The following is a 17,860-nucleotide window of genomic DNA, read 5'->3' on the forward strand; positions in this document are numbered from 1 at the left end:
AAGAGCCAATTCTGAGAGTGATTAACCTCAGATTACTAGATCTAATAGACTGTGTATCTTCTATCGAAATAGAAACTGTTGGACACTGGTTGCATCTCTGTCCATGACCTCTCATAGGAGCACACAGAGTCAGCTTGAGTCCAGGGCATGAGGCATGCAGCAACAGTCTGTCCCCAATTTACCTCTCAGATATTTTACTACAAGGAAAGTCGCTGCTCATGACATAAGTCCCTAGACTCAGGCAATTAAAGAAAACATGAAGAGCAGAATAATGTCATGGTGATGTCAGGTTGCATGGACATGTTGCCTTGGGAACCCTGATAGGAAATCTTAAAATAATGATGGCTTTCTTTCTATTTCAGAGGTGTGGCGAAATCTTGTTTGAAAACCCTGATCAGAATGTCAAATGTGTTTGCATGCTAGGTAAGAAGTCTTCTCATTTAAAATCTATTAAGTATGCTGATGTCATGTGAGCTTACTGTTGTTCTGTTGCCTTACTGATTGTCTCTTGTTCCATATTGCAGAGGCTAATAGGCTATTTTATAGGTTTATAGACAGCTATAACACATTTATATGTGGAACACTTGGTGATAAAGAAAGGGTTTGATTTTAATAACTGTCAGTAAGTCAGGAACCATGCTTCTGAGCCTTTCAAATTTTTTCTTGGATCATCAACATCACATAGTATTGGGTGCTTTGTATTCAGGCAACTGTGATGAAAAAGTAAGAAGAATCACATTGTAATTCCTAAACTAGAGATCATATGCTAGGCAAGTAAACTGTTAAGTATTTACACCACAGCACAAAGCCCTTACTTACAATGCCTGGGAGGAATATACATGTGAACTAAACTGAAGTCAGCACAACAGTTACCCACACTGCCTTTGTAATAAAAATTGCAGCATTATAATGAATAATCATTTGTTCTTGTGGGATGATATATCATCAGTGCCTTTCACAAACTTTTTAATATATAATATTCCATTAAAAGATGAAGTTGTTATTATTTTCCTCATTTTGTAGAGTAGAAAACTAGTACAGAGAATATAAGTGATGCACTTAACCTCAAAATGAGAAATGAGCCAAATCATGATATGAAAGTTTCTAATCTGTAAAAATTTAGGTCTAGTGTTTAGATCTTATTTGAGCCACTGAACTATGTCCAATGAACTTTTAATTAAGTAACTATAGTAATAGAACAAAACAGTAGCATGAATAAATAAAAATAATCCTTAAATTTGACTTTCACCAAAATTTCACCCTAATCCATTCCAACTTTTGAACCATACTTATAGCAAAGAAAAAAATTATTCATTTTAGCTCCTTCCATTTTCTCTGGCTGCCTCATATGTTGGCAGCCTAGGTTATTGGTAAGATGGCTCAAAAGCAGACAGCAAGGTAGAGGCAGGGGAACGTCTTGGTAATTTATAATTCAAGATAATCAAGATAATGGAGGCCAACCTAAGACATTCAGAGCTTTGAAGTGTCAAGTTCTTGGTTCATTCCCTCCGGCATTCCCTGTCTACCCACTCACACACCAGGTTTGGGGCCCCTGCCTTGGCCCCAGCTGTGCTTCAGCACAATTGAGATGGAATAGGGAAGAGGGTCACTAGCCAGGCACACCATTTGCAGTTGTCTTCTGTCCCCCCGGTGTCTCCCCAGATCTTTCTGAAAAATACAATTTTTATGCTTTGAGTTGTTTACCTCATGACATCCACGAACAAGTCATCCTCATTAAACTCATACTTCTGGCTCATTACATTCAATGAGACATAAGTGTAAAATTCACCTGAAGTTACTCTGAAGTACTGAATTCAAAGCAATTTTAAGTGAGAGCAAACTATTGTCATATGTGGGCCTTACAGGCAATCATTTCTATGTTCAGGGGAATAGCTCGTGTTGGATATGAAGGTAAGTAAAGATGTACGGCAGAGCTGGCTACACTGAGTATTTACTATGTATTCCTTAAAATTCTGTCAGAGGGGTACAATGTAGACGATGTTAAAAGTACCAAAGTGTAATAAGTGCTGCTTTGTTTTTTCCTTCACCCTTAAGTAGTTCAGCACTGCTCACTCCCATCCCCCTCCTTTTTCTCAATTTAGCCATAAGATTTCTCTCAAATTAAGATAGACCTCAAAGTTTACAGAACTATATCAAAGGGTACACACCGGTATAGTAAGATGTGTACCTCAAGTAGGTGTAATGAATTGATAACCAAGGGAAGAAGGAAGTGGAAGAGAAATTATCTCTCATTCCACAATGAACGTATGAGGTGTGGCCAGTTCCTAAAATGGATTTTATTTTTCTAAGTATAATGAAACTGCTAGGTACAAAGAGTATTTAAAGAAACTGCATAAAATGATCGATGTTAATTCACTTAGTTCATTTGCTACCTTCTGTCTGGGAAATGCTAAATCCTGGGAAAAGAAACTTTCTAAAAAGAGTTTCTGGGCTTCCCTGGTGGCACAGTGGTTGAGAGTTCGCCTGCCGATGCAGGGGACACGGGTTCGTGCCCCGGTCCGGGAGGATCCCACATGCCGCAGAGCGGCTGGGCCCGTGAGCCATGGCCACTGAGCTTGCGCGTCCGGAGCCTGTGCTCCGCAAAGGGAGAGGCCATGGCAGGGAGAGGCCCACATACCGCAAAAAAAAAAAAAAAAAAAAGAGTTCCCAATCAGACTTGGTGCACTTCTTTCCCTTGTAATTTTACAATTTGAAATTTTCAGTGGCCCTGCTTTTGTTTCATGTGTGATTCCTTTCATGCTGATTGGTGTCATATCATTAGAATGTAAGGTCGTACTTTCTTATCTACCATGGCGTAGAAAGGGGTGTTCATATTGTCAGGTTTCGGGTTGAAATTTTTTATAAATCATTTCAAGAGATCGTCAGTTTTCAAAGAAATAGAATACCGTAAGATCACTATTTTATTAACATTTAACATGAGCACAGAGAGACTTGCTTTGTAGTCCAACCTCTGAAGAATTAACTGTGTACTTTCAGAAGTTACTTCATTTTTCAGACTTCAATTTATAGTTTTTTCTGCAAAGTGGTAATAAAAGTGTCTGTCCCTTCCAGCCCAGGGGTTGTCCTGGTAATACAGAATGTGATGTTCTGTGAGGAGACGTTGCCTGCTATGATGCCCTAGATATGGTTTATGCATCAATAAAGTAATAAATAAATAATAAACAACTGAAAATAAGATTGATGATAAACAATAATAAATAGTAAATTATTTATGACATTAACAGTGTTTAGAAAAGCAATTGAAAAGACAAAACTATGCAAATGCGAGAGCAATTTTAAAAAATATTAAATATGTTCTTCAAAATTTTGTCATACCTCAAAGGCATCATCTAATATTCATTCAAAGGATATTCATTGAGCATCTACTATATGCAAGGTACTATGCTAGGCACTGGGAATGCAAAGACCAGTGGAGCACAGGCCCTGCATTCAGAGGGTTTACATTCCAGGCAGAGATTCAAGCCCCAAACCCCAAAATCTGCAATGCTAGCTTGAGAGTGACAAATGATAGAAAAGAAATAATGTGTGTTGGAACTTCAGAAGATGAAAAGAGTGCGTACAATTGGGATATGAAGACACGTGGATTGATATGCAAAGACCAAGAAAGAGACAGCATTCTAGGTAGATACATGACCATTTTTAAAAGCCCAAATACAGGAAAACTGAGGAGTGGAGAAGGAAGTAAGTGTTTCAGGCCACAAGGAGTATAAAAGGATAAATTGGAAAGGAATTTGAGGCCTTATTATAGACAGTTTGACTGTTACCACTGGCTATAAAAAGTACAGGAGTACCAAACGAAAGAGCGTTCTGGTCTCTTTTATTTAGTCAGTTAGAGAGCATTTTTTAATTTAGATAGACGGTATTATAGAATATTCTATAAACTAGTTTCTGCGGGGCAGTATTGAGTACAGCTGTTCACCAAATACTTGTGAAATTAAATAATTTTAAACCAATGTATATTTGAAACTGATGGCCTGAATTCTAGGCTTGATTATTTTAGTGAATATTACTTTTTTCTTTTCTCTTTGATATCAGATATCATAGTATTTTATTTAAGAAGTACAATATTGTCATCTTTTATACTGGAAAGAAATTGATATTTTTTCACTTTTTCATCTAATAGAATTGGGGGATTCTTTTATTTTAAAATTTTGCTCTTATCGCTGGCATCTGCCTGTGATTTTTGTATGTGGACAATTTTGAGGTCTATACATTTTTTCTTAGAAATTAATACACAGTCTGTTTTAAGGCAAAATAATATCTGTTATCAAAGTAGGTCACTACTTTGGTGGCATAGTGGAAGGAACAGGGCATTTAGATATCTGGACCAGCTAAAACCTGTGTGGTCATAGGAAAGTCACTTAAGAGTTATAGATCTCAGTTTATTCCTCCCTAAAGTGGAATAAGAAGTAATAATAACAATATTATTATCTACCTTATTAGGTTTGTTGATCAGATAATGCAACAAATATTAAAGTATTCAGTAAACTGTTAGAAGTCCTAGAAATATAAATAATATTTTATTGATACTAATAACGAAAATGTTCTAAGTTCTTGCATTTAATTTAATATTAGTAGTATTTTTATGCAAACTGACAGCTTTGATATACTTTCAATATTAAACTGTTTCAGTTTGCTTCAAGTGAATAGATATTTTCAAGTACATGTTTGCAATCTAGAAATAAGCATATTATCATCATAGGTTATTAAAGAAAGATTATTGTAAGAACTATTTTATGTGCACTTTATAAAAGTGAAGGTCTGTGTTCAAAGACAAAAGCTTTCAAGTTGCTTAACTTTGATTTACTGAGATTAAAATGCCTTGGGAATTTGAATTAATTTTTTAAAATTTTTATTGGAGTACAGTTGCTTTACAATGTTGTGTTAGTTTCTGTTGTACAGCAAAGTGAATCAGCTATGCGTATACATATATCCCCTCCTTTTTGGATTTCCTTCCCATTTAGGTCACCACAGAGCACTGAGTAGAGTTCCCTGTGCTGTACAGTAGGTTCTCATTAGTTATCTACTTTATACATAGTAGTGTATATATGTCAATCCCAATCTCCCAATTCATCCCACTGCCCCCTTTCCCCACTTGGTGTCCATACGTTTGCTCCCTATGTCCGTGTCTTTATTTCTGCTTTGCAGATAGGTTCATCTGTATCATTTTTCTAGATTCCAGATATATGCGTTAATATATGATATTTGTTTTTCTTTTTCTGACTACTTCATTCTGTATGACAGTCTCTAGTTCCATCCACATCTCTGCAAATGGCACAATTTCATTCCTTCTTATAGCTGAGTAATACTCCATTGTATATATGTACCACATCTTCTTTATCCATTCCTCTGTTGATGGACATTTAGTTTGCTTCCATGTCCTGGCTATTGTAAATGGTGCTGCAGTAAACATTGGGGTGCATGTATCTTTTGGAATTATGGTTTTCTCCAGGTATATGCCCAGGAATGGGATTGCTAGGTCACATGGTAGTTCTATTTTTAGTTTTTTAAGGAACCTCCATCTGTTCTCCATAGTGGCTGTATCAATTTACATTCCCACTAATTAATTTTGTCTTACACTTACGAAGCACTTCATTCTTATCATGTGAGTACATCATTTCACTCCTATATGCATGTCCAAGGATGATATTTTCTAACTCTAAAAGAGAACAAATTGAAACTTGGACATTCCCAAGGGAGGGCAGAGACGGCGTTATCCTCATCTCTCACCCAGGGCCCGGCCTTGTTTTACTTTTCAGTGCACTCATCACCAAATGATGTATTTTATATTCGTTTGTTCATCGCTCTCTCCCAGTCTCACTGCACCACACACCCATATATTCAGAATGTAAATGTAAATATCATGAAAACAAGGAATTAGTTTATTTACTGCTAAGAGTCCAGCATCTGGAAGAGGGTCCAGCCACCTAGCCCCTCACTGGAGCTTAATATTTGCTGAAGAGATTCATGCTGATGCATTTGTCAAAACAGCACAATTGTCTGTAAAGCATGGCCCAGATGTGCCAAAGACTGATAGGTATAGCATTTAAAACCCTCTGCTAACTCAGCCAAGGAATGGGTCAGCTCCTAATTGAACTAAGTGTGAGTTTCCCAAGCATTCTACTCTAGGTTACAGGATGAGAAATACATAGTTCTCTACAAATAGACAATTAGAACGTATCCTAAAAATATAGGTGATTATCAATTATTTCTTGAGCACTACTCTATGCCTACCCCTCTACTAGTGTTACTCTGAAAGTTGATGTAATAGTGAGCTAAGTAGAATCCCTGTCACCACCCTTTATTCTGCAGCTGGAACACTGGGTTAAGAAAACAGGAAGAGGATTATTATTTTGTCTTCTCTATATTTACAAGAACATACAAAGTATTATTTCACCCTGAGGTTTATCGTTTAAAAGGCTTTTACATTCTCTTGCTACCTTTCAAAAATTTTTATTTGGAAATCAATATTGTCTTGCATAAGGAAAATAAGTTTGCTAGTTTCACAGTTGTTTTCCGAGGAATGTGGCAGCATTTCCACAGCAACCAAACACCACACTTTTGTTTGCAGCTGAAAACCAGAACTCAGATAAGAGCTAGCTGCAGAACAACAACACAAGCAAAGGTCAAACTTCAGAACTGAAGTTATCAAACCCCAAAACTATAAATGTGCCAGTCCTGTAGTAGCTTCACTTTTGGTCTGAAGGAAGAGAAAATGAGACCTATCATCCTTTGCACAAAGCTACACTTCAAAAAAATTATTCAACCAACCAACATTTATAGGTACATACTGTGTGCCCATGTAAGGATACAAAGACATTGAAGTTCTGGTTCCTACCCTCAAGAATCTCCCAATCCAGTGGGGCATGGACAACGACACAGGCAATGACAACATAGCATGAGAAACCATAATAAGGATGGGCCAGGGTGTTATGGGAGGGAGAAAGGTGTCAGGACAGGTCTGTGCAAGTGGTGATAAGGAGCTGAGTGTCAAAGAGAAGCAGCTCACTGCCCTGTGCGGCTGGAAGAGGGCAGCCTGCTGTGAAAGGCATTGGCAATTCTAGGTAACAGGAGCAGCAGGTACAGGATGCTTAATGTGACCAGTTAGAGAAACTGGAAGTCATTATACCTGGAGAACAGAATAAGAGGCAAGAAATGATAAGATAGTCAGTGTGGAGAGGAAGGTGGGGCAGATTATAAGGGGTCTTATAACAGGGTAAAGACCATTTAGGGGATGTTTAAGCAGGGGAGCTACAATGTGAAATACAGGTTTTAGAGGGATCACCTGGTCATAATAGAGAATGCACTGGAGGAGGACAAGACTGAAGAAAGCAACCAGCTTCAGGAACTGCAGCAATAATTAGGAAAGAAATGATGAGTCTTCGCCTGAACTAAGACAATGTCAGGGAGGACAGAAAGTATGAGATTCAGCGGACTTTGAAAGAGGATGACAGGACTTTACAATGGAGTGAATGTAGGAAATACAGCTAAGTAGATAGAGAACAGATAGAGATGTGTTTCCCCCCACCTACTCCCAGTGGAGAGTATTCAAGAATCAGATTTGCAATTGGGGAAAATGATGAGTTAAATTTGGGCATAATACACTGGTATGCCCAAGGACTTCTCAGGTGCAGAAGGGGGTCTGGAGCTCAGGAGAGTGATCTGCTGGTAGGCAGTGGTGACTACATATCAACGATGATGACACCCTGGGGAAGGCGAGGAGTGAGATGGAGATGCACCTTAGAACACCTGGAAGCATCACTAGAGAGTTGGGCAGGTTCAAGAGGAGTCTAAAGAAGCCTAAATAGGTAGGAGATTAAGATTAAGAGAAACAGAAGGAAAAACAGAATGCTATCATCTTGGTCAAGAGGAAAGACTTTCAAAGGAAGGTCATGCTAAAAATGTGAAATATCATAGAGGTCAAATGAGATGAAGCCTAAAAGGTGTTCTTGGACTGAGCAACCTGAAGGTAATATAATATCAGCAAGAGCATAACTAGTGGAAGGGCAAAGGGTCAGAAGGGTGGCATGGAGCTAAATAAAGAGAACCGAGGAGGGGTGCTACTCTCTCAAGAAATTTGTCTTAGAAAGGAAGGTGGGTAATCTGACAGTGCCTGGAAGGAGTTCTCAAGATGGGAAAGGTTTGAGGATATTTTGATGCAGAGAGGAAAGTGCAAGTAGAGGAAGTGGTTGGATATTTCTGAAGAGAAAGAGAGTAATTGTGAGCCTTAAACTCCCCTCACACTGTGACCAGGAAAAGGTGGTGATGGTGGACAAGGAAGTGTAAGGATAGAGACACATCTCTCAGGATGACACATATCTGAGGGCAGAAACTGAGACTAATCCATCTAACTGTTTCCCTTCTTTCTAAGAAGAAAGCATGATATTCTGAGGAGAGTAGCGGAGGCAAGCAGAAAGTGGTAGGTGAAGGTCTGAAATTAATGAAGGAAATGAGAAAGAACCGACTCAAGAGGGGTAAATGGGTAATTATTTGAAGCAGTTCTAAGGTTAGAATTTATGAACTAATGTCCATTCACTAAAAATAAAATGTAAAACACAAGCTATGTGTTCCAACACGCATTTCAGAAAGTAACTGCTCCCTGTTCACGGACACCCTACCCTTTTCTCCTTTAGATGCCTGCTCCTCCTGCAGTGGTCAGGGGGCTGCCTTCCTCGACCCTAATTCACAAGCCCCTCTCTCTCATACTGCAAATATTGAACTATTTCTCCACTCCTCCACCTAACCTGCATATTTCAAGGGAGCAGGTGTCCATTTTATTTAAATATCTTTGTGTCCCTAGCACCCAGAATTGGCCTAAAACTCCAAAGAAGCACCCAAAAAGTTCAGAAGGAAGATAGAAGAAAAGTGTAAGTTTCTGTATTCTCCTCTTAGGTCCTCCTCTGACCTCGTGGTGCATCAAGAACTCTCTCTTCTGACTTGTCTTTCGTAAAGGGGAGGCCTCCACCTGTACTTCCCAGTTGTCAAGGAGACCAAAGGTGCTAAGCCATTTGAGCTCTGACAGTACCAGTGTCTCCTGAGCTGGGCCCACCCCTGGCCAATCACATCCAAACTCCCTCTTCCTCCTCAGCTGCTCCTCCTCCGGTTCACTTTCCCCTCTCACAAATTTCATTCAAAGGCTTTTTGCTCTCAGGCTGAGTCCCCCTAGGAATCCTTGTATACATCAAACTGCATTTTTTATAATGTTCCAGAGGCAATGTTACCTCTGTTTTGACCCAGAAACAATGTTGGGCTTTTTGCTGGAAGGAATACAGATTATAATTGTATTTCACTGTAATATTTAAATCTTTTTAACAGACAAATTATTCATGATAGCTAGCTATTCAGCATGGCTTAAGAGGCCCCAACTTGTCAATCTCAAACCACCTGCCTTGCCAGCTGTAGTATATAATATTTTCTAATGTATATAGATTATAAACATTCACAAATATAGAAATTTTCAAAGAATGAGACAATGTAATATATATTATAAAAGATATACCAAAAGATAATTTTAGATGAAATAAATGTTTGCTCCCATTATATCAATTGCTGTCTTTGAGCTATAAGATTTTGTCATATCTAAATGTCAAAAGATATTTTATTAACTTGCCAGGATATCAGTTCCAACGAGACAGCTAACTGGTGGTAAAGAAAGCTCAGTTTCCATAAGCCCAAAGCTTTTACACTGACAGATAAATGCAAGTTTTCAACTTTTGTGAAGCTAGCTTGGACACTATCAAAATTAATTACTGATTTTTTTACTGCAAAAATCTTAAAGGCAAATGTAAAGGTATGTTATATATAACAATAAGCAAATGCAAAGAATTTGCTTTTGCCTACGTTTGGGTAGTCAACCACATATGCATTTACTACATTTGTTGTATAGTCAACATTTAAAATGTTTTATGGCATGTAACCTAACGAGGTAGTTAACATTATGAAATCCTGTATATTTTCATTTTATCTTTAACTAAATTCTGGACTCTGAGGGTTCTAATTCTATTTGGCACAGCAGAAAACTTCATTCCGAAAGAGACCCTCACATTCATAAGTATAAGAAAATAATGCCAGAAATGTTAGTAGGATATAGAATTCCATAAGGTTGGAGAACATGAGTATCTTCATTGTTCAGTGATCATCATAAACTACAAATCTGAGAGTTTCTGCAATATGTATAGTAAGTTTATAAAAATATTTCCCATACCAAGCTTCTTTCTAAAATCATATTGCACAGATTCAAGAAGTACTTGAATTGTGTTCTGCTAGACTACAAAATGTGGGGGAGATTATAAAGGTAAAACCCACAAAATTATATAAGTCACTTGTCAAGAACTAGGATTGGAGCTGGCAAGAAGTAAGAGTGCTTATTAAGCAAGGATTGGGGTTGGAAATGATTGTATAGTTACAAGGGTAGACCTTGAGACTATGAGGTTGCAGCTGGCATCTGCTAGCAGATATTGTTTTGAGAACAGCTGGTGATGTCCTTGAGTCTGATACAGTTCAAAATATTCAAGTTCTCAGTAATACAGGAGTGTGTCTGAAACCACATCCACCATGGCCACCTACTTCCATTTTGGCTGCCTGAACCACAGTTACTCCATTTTGATTTTTAAATGCATTCTTTTCTTTAATGGTTCAAACAGATGCACAATGCATGTTTAATAGGCCACAAACAGGCTGTTTTGGTTAGCCAAAAGTTCAAGTTAAATCATGTATAAGCCAGAATGACTTCCCCATGCCTCAATATGTGAAAATTTCTTCCATCACTACAAACTTCTAGTTATGAGATCAATAAGTTACAGTGTTCTAATGTACAGCATAGTGAGTATAGTTAATAAGACTACTGTGTACTTGAAATTTCCTAAGACAGCAAATCTTGTATTCTTACCACAAAGGAAAAATGGTAACTATGTGAAATGATGAATGTGCTAATTAACTTCACTGTAGTAATCATTTCACTATATATGTATATGTTAAACCATCAGGTCATAAATCTTTAACAGATTACATTGTGCAACCTAAATATATACATTCTTTAAATTGTACCTCAGTAGAGCTGGAAAAAAATTTTTAAACCATAAAATTATATTGCAGTGTCAAGAGAATGCATTTCAATATTTTGTCTTCTTTTAGAAAATCAAATACTTGGGAAAATGTAGTTGAACATTTTGGAAGTAGATATTGAATTCAAAAATAAATTTTCTCAGGAAAAGTACAACATCTTATTCCTGAATTACTACTTTCTTTATAAAACAGGTTTGTTAATAATTGATTCTACCAAGCAGTCAGTGGGAAAAGGTACTGTCCTCTGTCTGCTGTTTCACTTTTTGTGTCAAGGAGTCTTCTTTCATGGATCATGCGTACAACATGGTCGATAATGAAGTGCCAAGATGATTCTGAGAAGCAGTATATGAATGACTATGATCACGTTGTGGGTAATTTACCAAAGACATTTGGAACTTGGTCATCACAGAGGCTAAAGCAAATCTCTCAATATTTGAAGGAGCTTAGTTTTTTCAGATGTTGCTTTCATAGGCGATTAAGATTGAAAGCAGCTTTGAGTGTCAAGTAGGAGAAGGAGCCAGTCATTTCTCAAAACCTAATCCGCCTGCCTAGACTCCAGAAGTTCAGGGTCAGGGCTCAGACTTGTAACCACACAGAGTTGTGTAAATTTTAGGCCATTACAATAAATAAAGAATTTTTTCCCTGTAGCAATTGTACTGTTGGAAACGGAGAAGTGTCTGATTTTTTTAAAAAAAAAGAAAGTTTGACTATGCGTGTCAATTTTCTTTACTTTCTTTTAGGGAAAACTTCTTGGAAGATGCATTAGCACCTTTAAAAGAGCAAGTTTTCAATTAATGTATTTAACATTGGTATATATGAACTAATGTGTGTACATGTGTCCAAGCTTATATTTATCAATAGCCTGATATCCCTCAACAATTGAAATTGTAGTTTGCATATTTATTGGCACTTCTAACTCCCCTGCTATTAGTTTGTTTAGCTACTGATATATTTAGATAGAAAATTTTTTTCTTATTTTATTGCAATATAGCTTAAATTATGATAAATATCCAATTTTTAGGTGTACACCTCATTAATTCTTGCAGAGTTAACACATGCATGTAAAACCACACAGATCAGTTTAGACAGCTTCACACATACCTCCTCCCAGACATCACCTCCCAAAGATCCATACTAATTCACTGGCTTCTATCACTATTCCCTAACTTTGAAATTTTTATACATGGAATCAAAAAGTATATATATTTTTCTGTCTACCTTCTTTAACTCAGCATTGTCTATGAGATTCATCCATGCTGTTGCACACAGTTATAGTTCATTCTTTCTCTGTTTTTTTTTTTTTGTTACAGAATAGAGATCAGCAAATAATGACCTATGGGCTAAAATTGGCCTGTTGCTTGTTTCTGTAAATAAAGTTTTATTAGAATATAACCATGGCCATTCATTTATATATTGTTTAAGGCTGTTTTCGCACTGCATTGGTAGAGTTGAGTAGCTGTGTTAGAGACCATATGATTTCTGTAGTCTAACATATTACAGAAAATGATTTCTGACCACAGCTGTAGACTGTTCCAGTTTATGTGTGTGTATGTGCATGTGACTATTTATTAATGCTAGTGGTAATGAACATTTGGCTCTCCCTAGTTTTGGACTGTTACAAATAATATTGCTGTGAACATTCTTGTACAAGTCTTTTTGTGCACAAAATTACACATTGTCTCTTGAGTACTTACCTAGAATTGCAACTGTTGGGTCATAGGGCATGTCCATATTCAACTTAGACTGATTCTGCCAAACAGTTTTCCAAAGTGGCTGTACCCACTTACCCTCCCACCAGCTGTGTATGAAAGTCCCATAAACAATTTAACACTCGATAATTATCATTGAGCAAAAGTTAGAATGCATAAATCATCGTTCAACTCAATACAAACAACATTTCGTGTAATAGCCTTTAATGAAGATCACGATTAGCATTTATGTAAACAAATCATCACGTTGATAATAGTAGTAATAAAACAGGTATATTTAATTTTTTGATTATCAATGAACATTAATGAGATGATGGAGTTTGTTGCTTAAATCAAACAAACAGTTATTCTTTATTGACCACTTGGAATTAAATATCCCACAAATGATCCTAATAAGTCCTTCCCCACCCACAGCAAAACCCCAGTTCATAAATAAAAACTCTTTTTTGTTGAGATAAATAATTTCCTTTTTTTCCTTTTACTAAAAAATACACAACTAGGGCTTCCCTGGTGGCTCAGTGGTTGAGAGTCCGCCTGCCGATGCAGGGGACACGGGTTCGTGCCCCGGTCCGGGAAGATCCCACATGCCATGTAGTGGCTACGCCCGTGGGCCATGGCCGCTGGGCCTGCGCGTCCGGAGCCTGTGCTCCACAACGGGAGAGGCCACGACAGTGAGAGGCCCGCGTACCGCAAAAAAAAAAAAAAAAAATACACTACTATCATTTTTACAGATCTAAAGTTATAAAATAGAAGTTATACTAGAAAATTATAATTAAGGCATCTAATTCTGAAAATTCAAGAGGCTAGTCCCTCACTATGAAATCATATAGCCATAGTGATTCTAAGTTTAACCCTCATATGTTGTTTTTGTGGGTTTTATTCACACTTGCTTTAGGAATGAAGCAACAAATCATTTTCATTTTGCTCTTTTTATGAGTTTCTCTCAGTATTGGGTATGTCCAGGTGGAAATAGGAAGATCACCATTGGTCAATATCAGAATTGAGTCAAATGAGAGAATTATAATTTCCCAATACTCAAGAGAGAATTATAATTTCCCAATACTCAAGAAGTGTTTTTGGCTACCTGGATGTTGAGATAATGGATGATTTTTATTCCCTTTTTTTTGTCTCTCTATATTTTTCAAGTGTTCAACAAAAATTAAGCATTCATTTTGTAATAAGAGAGATTTTAGGCAGTTTTTCTGATTTCTAAGGATACAAAGATAGTTTTTTATTGTTGTTTGCTTTACTAAAACCTACAGCTGACAAGTGCCAAACTTATTCTGGTGGTGAACTAGACATAGATGAAGAGGTGTTTGTAACATGAACTGTGCCTTGGGGTAACCACTACTCTGTTTGCTGCATCTTGGAGATGAGTGGGGCTTTTATTGAATTCTCTCTCACAGAGTCACCTTCTCCCAAACAAATGGACTTTCTGAGATCAGCCATTCCCTTTGCAAAATGCATGTCATCCCAGCAATCCTGTGCCTTGTGTCACAGATTAAAGTGCCATCCAACCTACTGTATAGCACAGGGAACTCTGCTCAATACTCTGTAATGGCGTATATGGGAAAAGAATCTAAAAAAGAGTGGATATAGGTATATGTATAACTGAATCACTTTGCTGTACACCTGAAACTAACACAACATTGTAAATCAAGTATACTCCAATAAAAATTTTTTTAAATAATAATAAAAAATAAAGTGCCATCCCTTGAAACACAGCCCATGAAATAGCACAGAAGTCACAAAACAATATGAAAGTCAAATAACTGAGGTTTGTGGTTCTGTGGCAAATGGAAGCCTTCCAGAACAAACACACTAAAGAGCCCATTGCATCAGGGATGGGAGAGAGCTCATTGCACAGATGCTATAGAACAATGCAGAACAAAACATTGTGGAACTTCCTTAGGTTCTCAGAATTGTAAGATGTAACATACACACAGATACACATGCATGCAGGAACACATGTACACACGCACACACGTAGTCTGCCTTCACCCCAGAGATCCCCTTGAGGTGGTACCAAGAAGTGTTTCAGTTATTTCAAGAGAGTGCAGCGTTCATTAGGCTAAAAACGAACAAAGGCAATTGCCCATTTCCAAGTTCAAGATCTCTATTTTGTTCCTTTCTTCTCAGCTGGGACCCAAAAACCACAAGGTTTTTGTCTAAGGGAATAAAGGTATGTAGGTAGTTATTTTACACCACCAGTTAGTTTACTTGCAGTATTTGGAGAAAAGACAAGGAGAAATGTTTAATGGCTCTGAGTGTCCTAAAGTCTGTCTCAAATAAAGGAAGATTCTGCTGATGTAAAGCTATTTAAAGAACTACATATATACTGTGGTTTTCCAAATGTGAAAGGTTGCATACGTGCATGTATAATTTTTAGTGGGAGGAAAAAAGTTAACTTTACTTGGTTCATCATATTTTTCTGCATTTCACAGCTTTCCTACCATCAGCATGTATTGCTTTTATTTATTTGTATTTTTTGGAAGTGTTTGTGTGTGTGTGTGTGTATGTCAAGTGTGTATTACTCTTATAATAGAAAAACATAAACATAAAAGAGGGACATTAGGGCAGTGAAGATACTCTGTATAATGGTGGATACATGTCATTATAAATTTGTCCAAAGTCAGAATGTGCCACACTAAGAATGAATCTCATGTAAACTTGGAACTTTGGGTGATGATGGTGTGTCAGTGTTGGTTCATTGATTGTAACAAATGTACCCCTCTATGAGGGATATTGATTATGGCGGAAGTTACATATATCTGGGGCGGGGGTGTAGAGGGGGGCTTCTGGTAACTTTAAAAACATTAAAGAGGGGTAAAAATACATGGGGGGAGGCTGAAAGCAGTGTGTAGTGGTGCATCGGCGAGCTCCGCAGAGGCTCTCAGAGACTGTCCAGGGACAGGACCTTGGTGTCAAGCTTTTCTGAGAACTAAGAGACAGGCGAGCCTTTGTTCAGGCTCTATCATTTACTGTCTTCTCACAGGCAACTTAAAATGTGTTGTGACCCCTTTAGCAATCCATCTGTTTTTAAAATAAAAAGGGTTTTCTGGGTTCATTTTTAAAGTAAATCATCCAATGGAAGGAAATTCAGTGACTTCCCTAAAAATACACAGCTTCTAAATAGCACCCATAACCATTGTCATGACAAAGGGCAGAGTTAAACAGTAGCACTCTACTAAGATTTCTAATCTACATTTATAAGTTAATGACTAGGGAAGAAAAAATTGTGTGACATTTTGCTTATAATATGAACCTGGTTAATCCAGAGTTTATAAAACATAATATTGTATAACTGTATGATCTGATCATGCTGATTTGTCCAACAAAAATAGGTATTGAGTACCTAGCAAGTATGTACACTCTGCTGTGCACTAGAAAAACAGCAGTGAGTAAAACAGACAAAACTCCTTACCTAATAGAACTTAGATTCTAGGGGGATATGAGGGTGAGGGATGGGCTGTAAATAATATAAATCTTATATTTAATTTTAAAGATGACAATGGAAGAAATTCTACTAAGGAAGAAATAAGGCAGGGTGCCTATGAAGGGTAGGGTAAAGATGGTAAGGGTGGAAGCAGTGGTGCAGATTTTAACTAGAGCTGCCAGAGCTTTCCCCGAGGTGAGCATAGCCAGGCTCTGCAGAAGAGTGTCCTGAAGCAGCAGGCAGCCTGGACAACCAAATGTGCAGAGGGAGAGGCATGTGCAGAGGCCCAGGGATGAGGAAGAGGAGCTGAGAGGTCCCGGGAGCCAGGTCCTTGTGAGTCACTGTGAGGTCTCTGGATTTATTCAGCTGGAGAGGAGGAACCATCAGAAATTTTTGAGCACTGGTGTCAGATGAGCTGACTTCCGTTTTAAAATACTGGATATATTATGTTCGTTTTAAAAAATAACAAAGTAAGGAAAGAGTGCTTGCATTATGGTTTTGGAGAAGTATATTCCCATTGTCCTGAAATGGGTACTTGAAAGGATGTATTTAGGAAAATAATGGTGAACAGATTTAACACTGTATGTTATATACATGCTCCAGATATGTGAAATGGTTAATGTTCATCTAACTTAGAAAGTTCAACCAGAGGAACTATCACTTTAAAGTGATTAGGATTTAGAAAAGAAAGGTGATGGACAGTCTCATCTCTAGAAAATTTTCCCTCCTTAAGGGAGTTCTTTCTTTATTTAACTTGTCTTTAGAGTGGCTTTTTTTTTTTTTTTAATGGAAGGACCTATCTCTGTTTCGTTTCCCTTTTAGACTCTTTACTTTCCTAAATAGTAGCTTGGAATCATAGTTAATGGTCTACTCAGGAAACCAGTTTCATTAAAAACCAAAGGAAAGAGAAAACTCTCCTTTTTCTATTATCTTTAAAAGTGTTTTCATAATTCAAAGAGTCATGTACCACAATGTTCATTGCAGCACTATTTACAATAGCCAGGACACAGAAGCAACCTAAGTGTCCATCGACAGATGAATGGATAAAGAAGATGTGGCACATATATACAATGGAATATTACTCAGCCATAAAAAGAAACGAAATTGAGTTATTTGTAGTGAGGTGGCTGGACCTAGAGTCTGTCACACAGAGTGAAGTAAGTCAGAGAGAGAAAAACAAATACCGTATGCTAACACATATATATGGAATCTAAAAAAAAAAAAAAGGTTCTGAGGAACCTAGGGGTAGGACAGGAATAAAGATGCAGATGTAGAGAATGGACTTGAGGACACAGGGAGGGGGAAGGGTGAGCTGGGACGAAGTGAGAGAGTGGCATAGACATATGTACACTACCAAATGCAAAATAGATAGCTAGTGGGAAGCAGCCGCATAGCACAGGTAGATCAGCTCGGTGCTTGTGACCACCTAGAGGGGTGGGATAGGGAGGGTGGGAGGGAGACGCAAGAGGGAGAAGATATGGGGATATATGTATACATATAGCTGATTCACTTTGTTGTACAGCAGAAACTAACATACCATTGTAAAGCAATTATACTCCAGTCAAGATGCTAAAAAAATAAAAGCTAAAAAAAATAAAATAAGTGTCTACAAATACTAACAGAGTTAAGC

General features: G+C 37.5%; 1 protein-coding gene across 1 annotated transcript in view; it reads left to right on the forward strand.

The window, feature by feature from the left end:
- Positions 1-341: 341 nt before the first annotated feature.
- The window catches only part of PDE7B (phosphodiesterase 7B), a gene marked incomplete at both ends in the record, with an annotated part of 215,525 nt that continues 198,006 nt past the window's right edge, over positions 342-17,860 (forward strand). The window contains one exon of the mRNA XM_081251028.1: positions 342-423. Within this exon, the coding sequence (XP_081107154.1) occupies positions 342-423 (82 nt within the window). The remainder of the gene's footprint in view (positions 424-17,860) is intronic.

Source organism: Mesoplodon bidens (assembly GCF_964165515.1).
Source record: "Mesoplodon bidens genome assembly, chromosome: 12".
NCBI lineage: Eukaryota > Metazoa > Chordata > Mammalia > Artiodactyla > Ziphiidae > Mesoplodon > Mesoplodon bidens.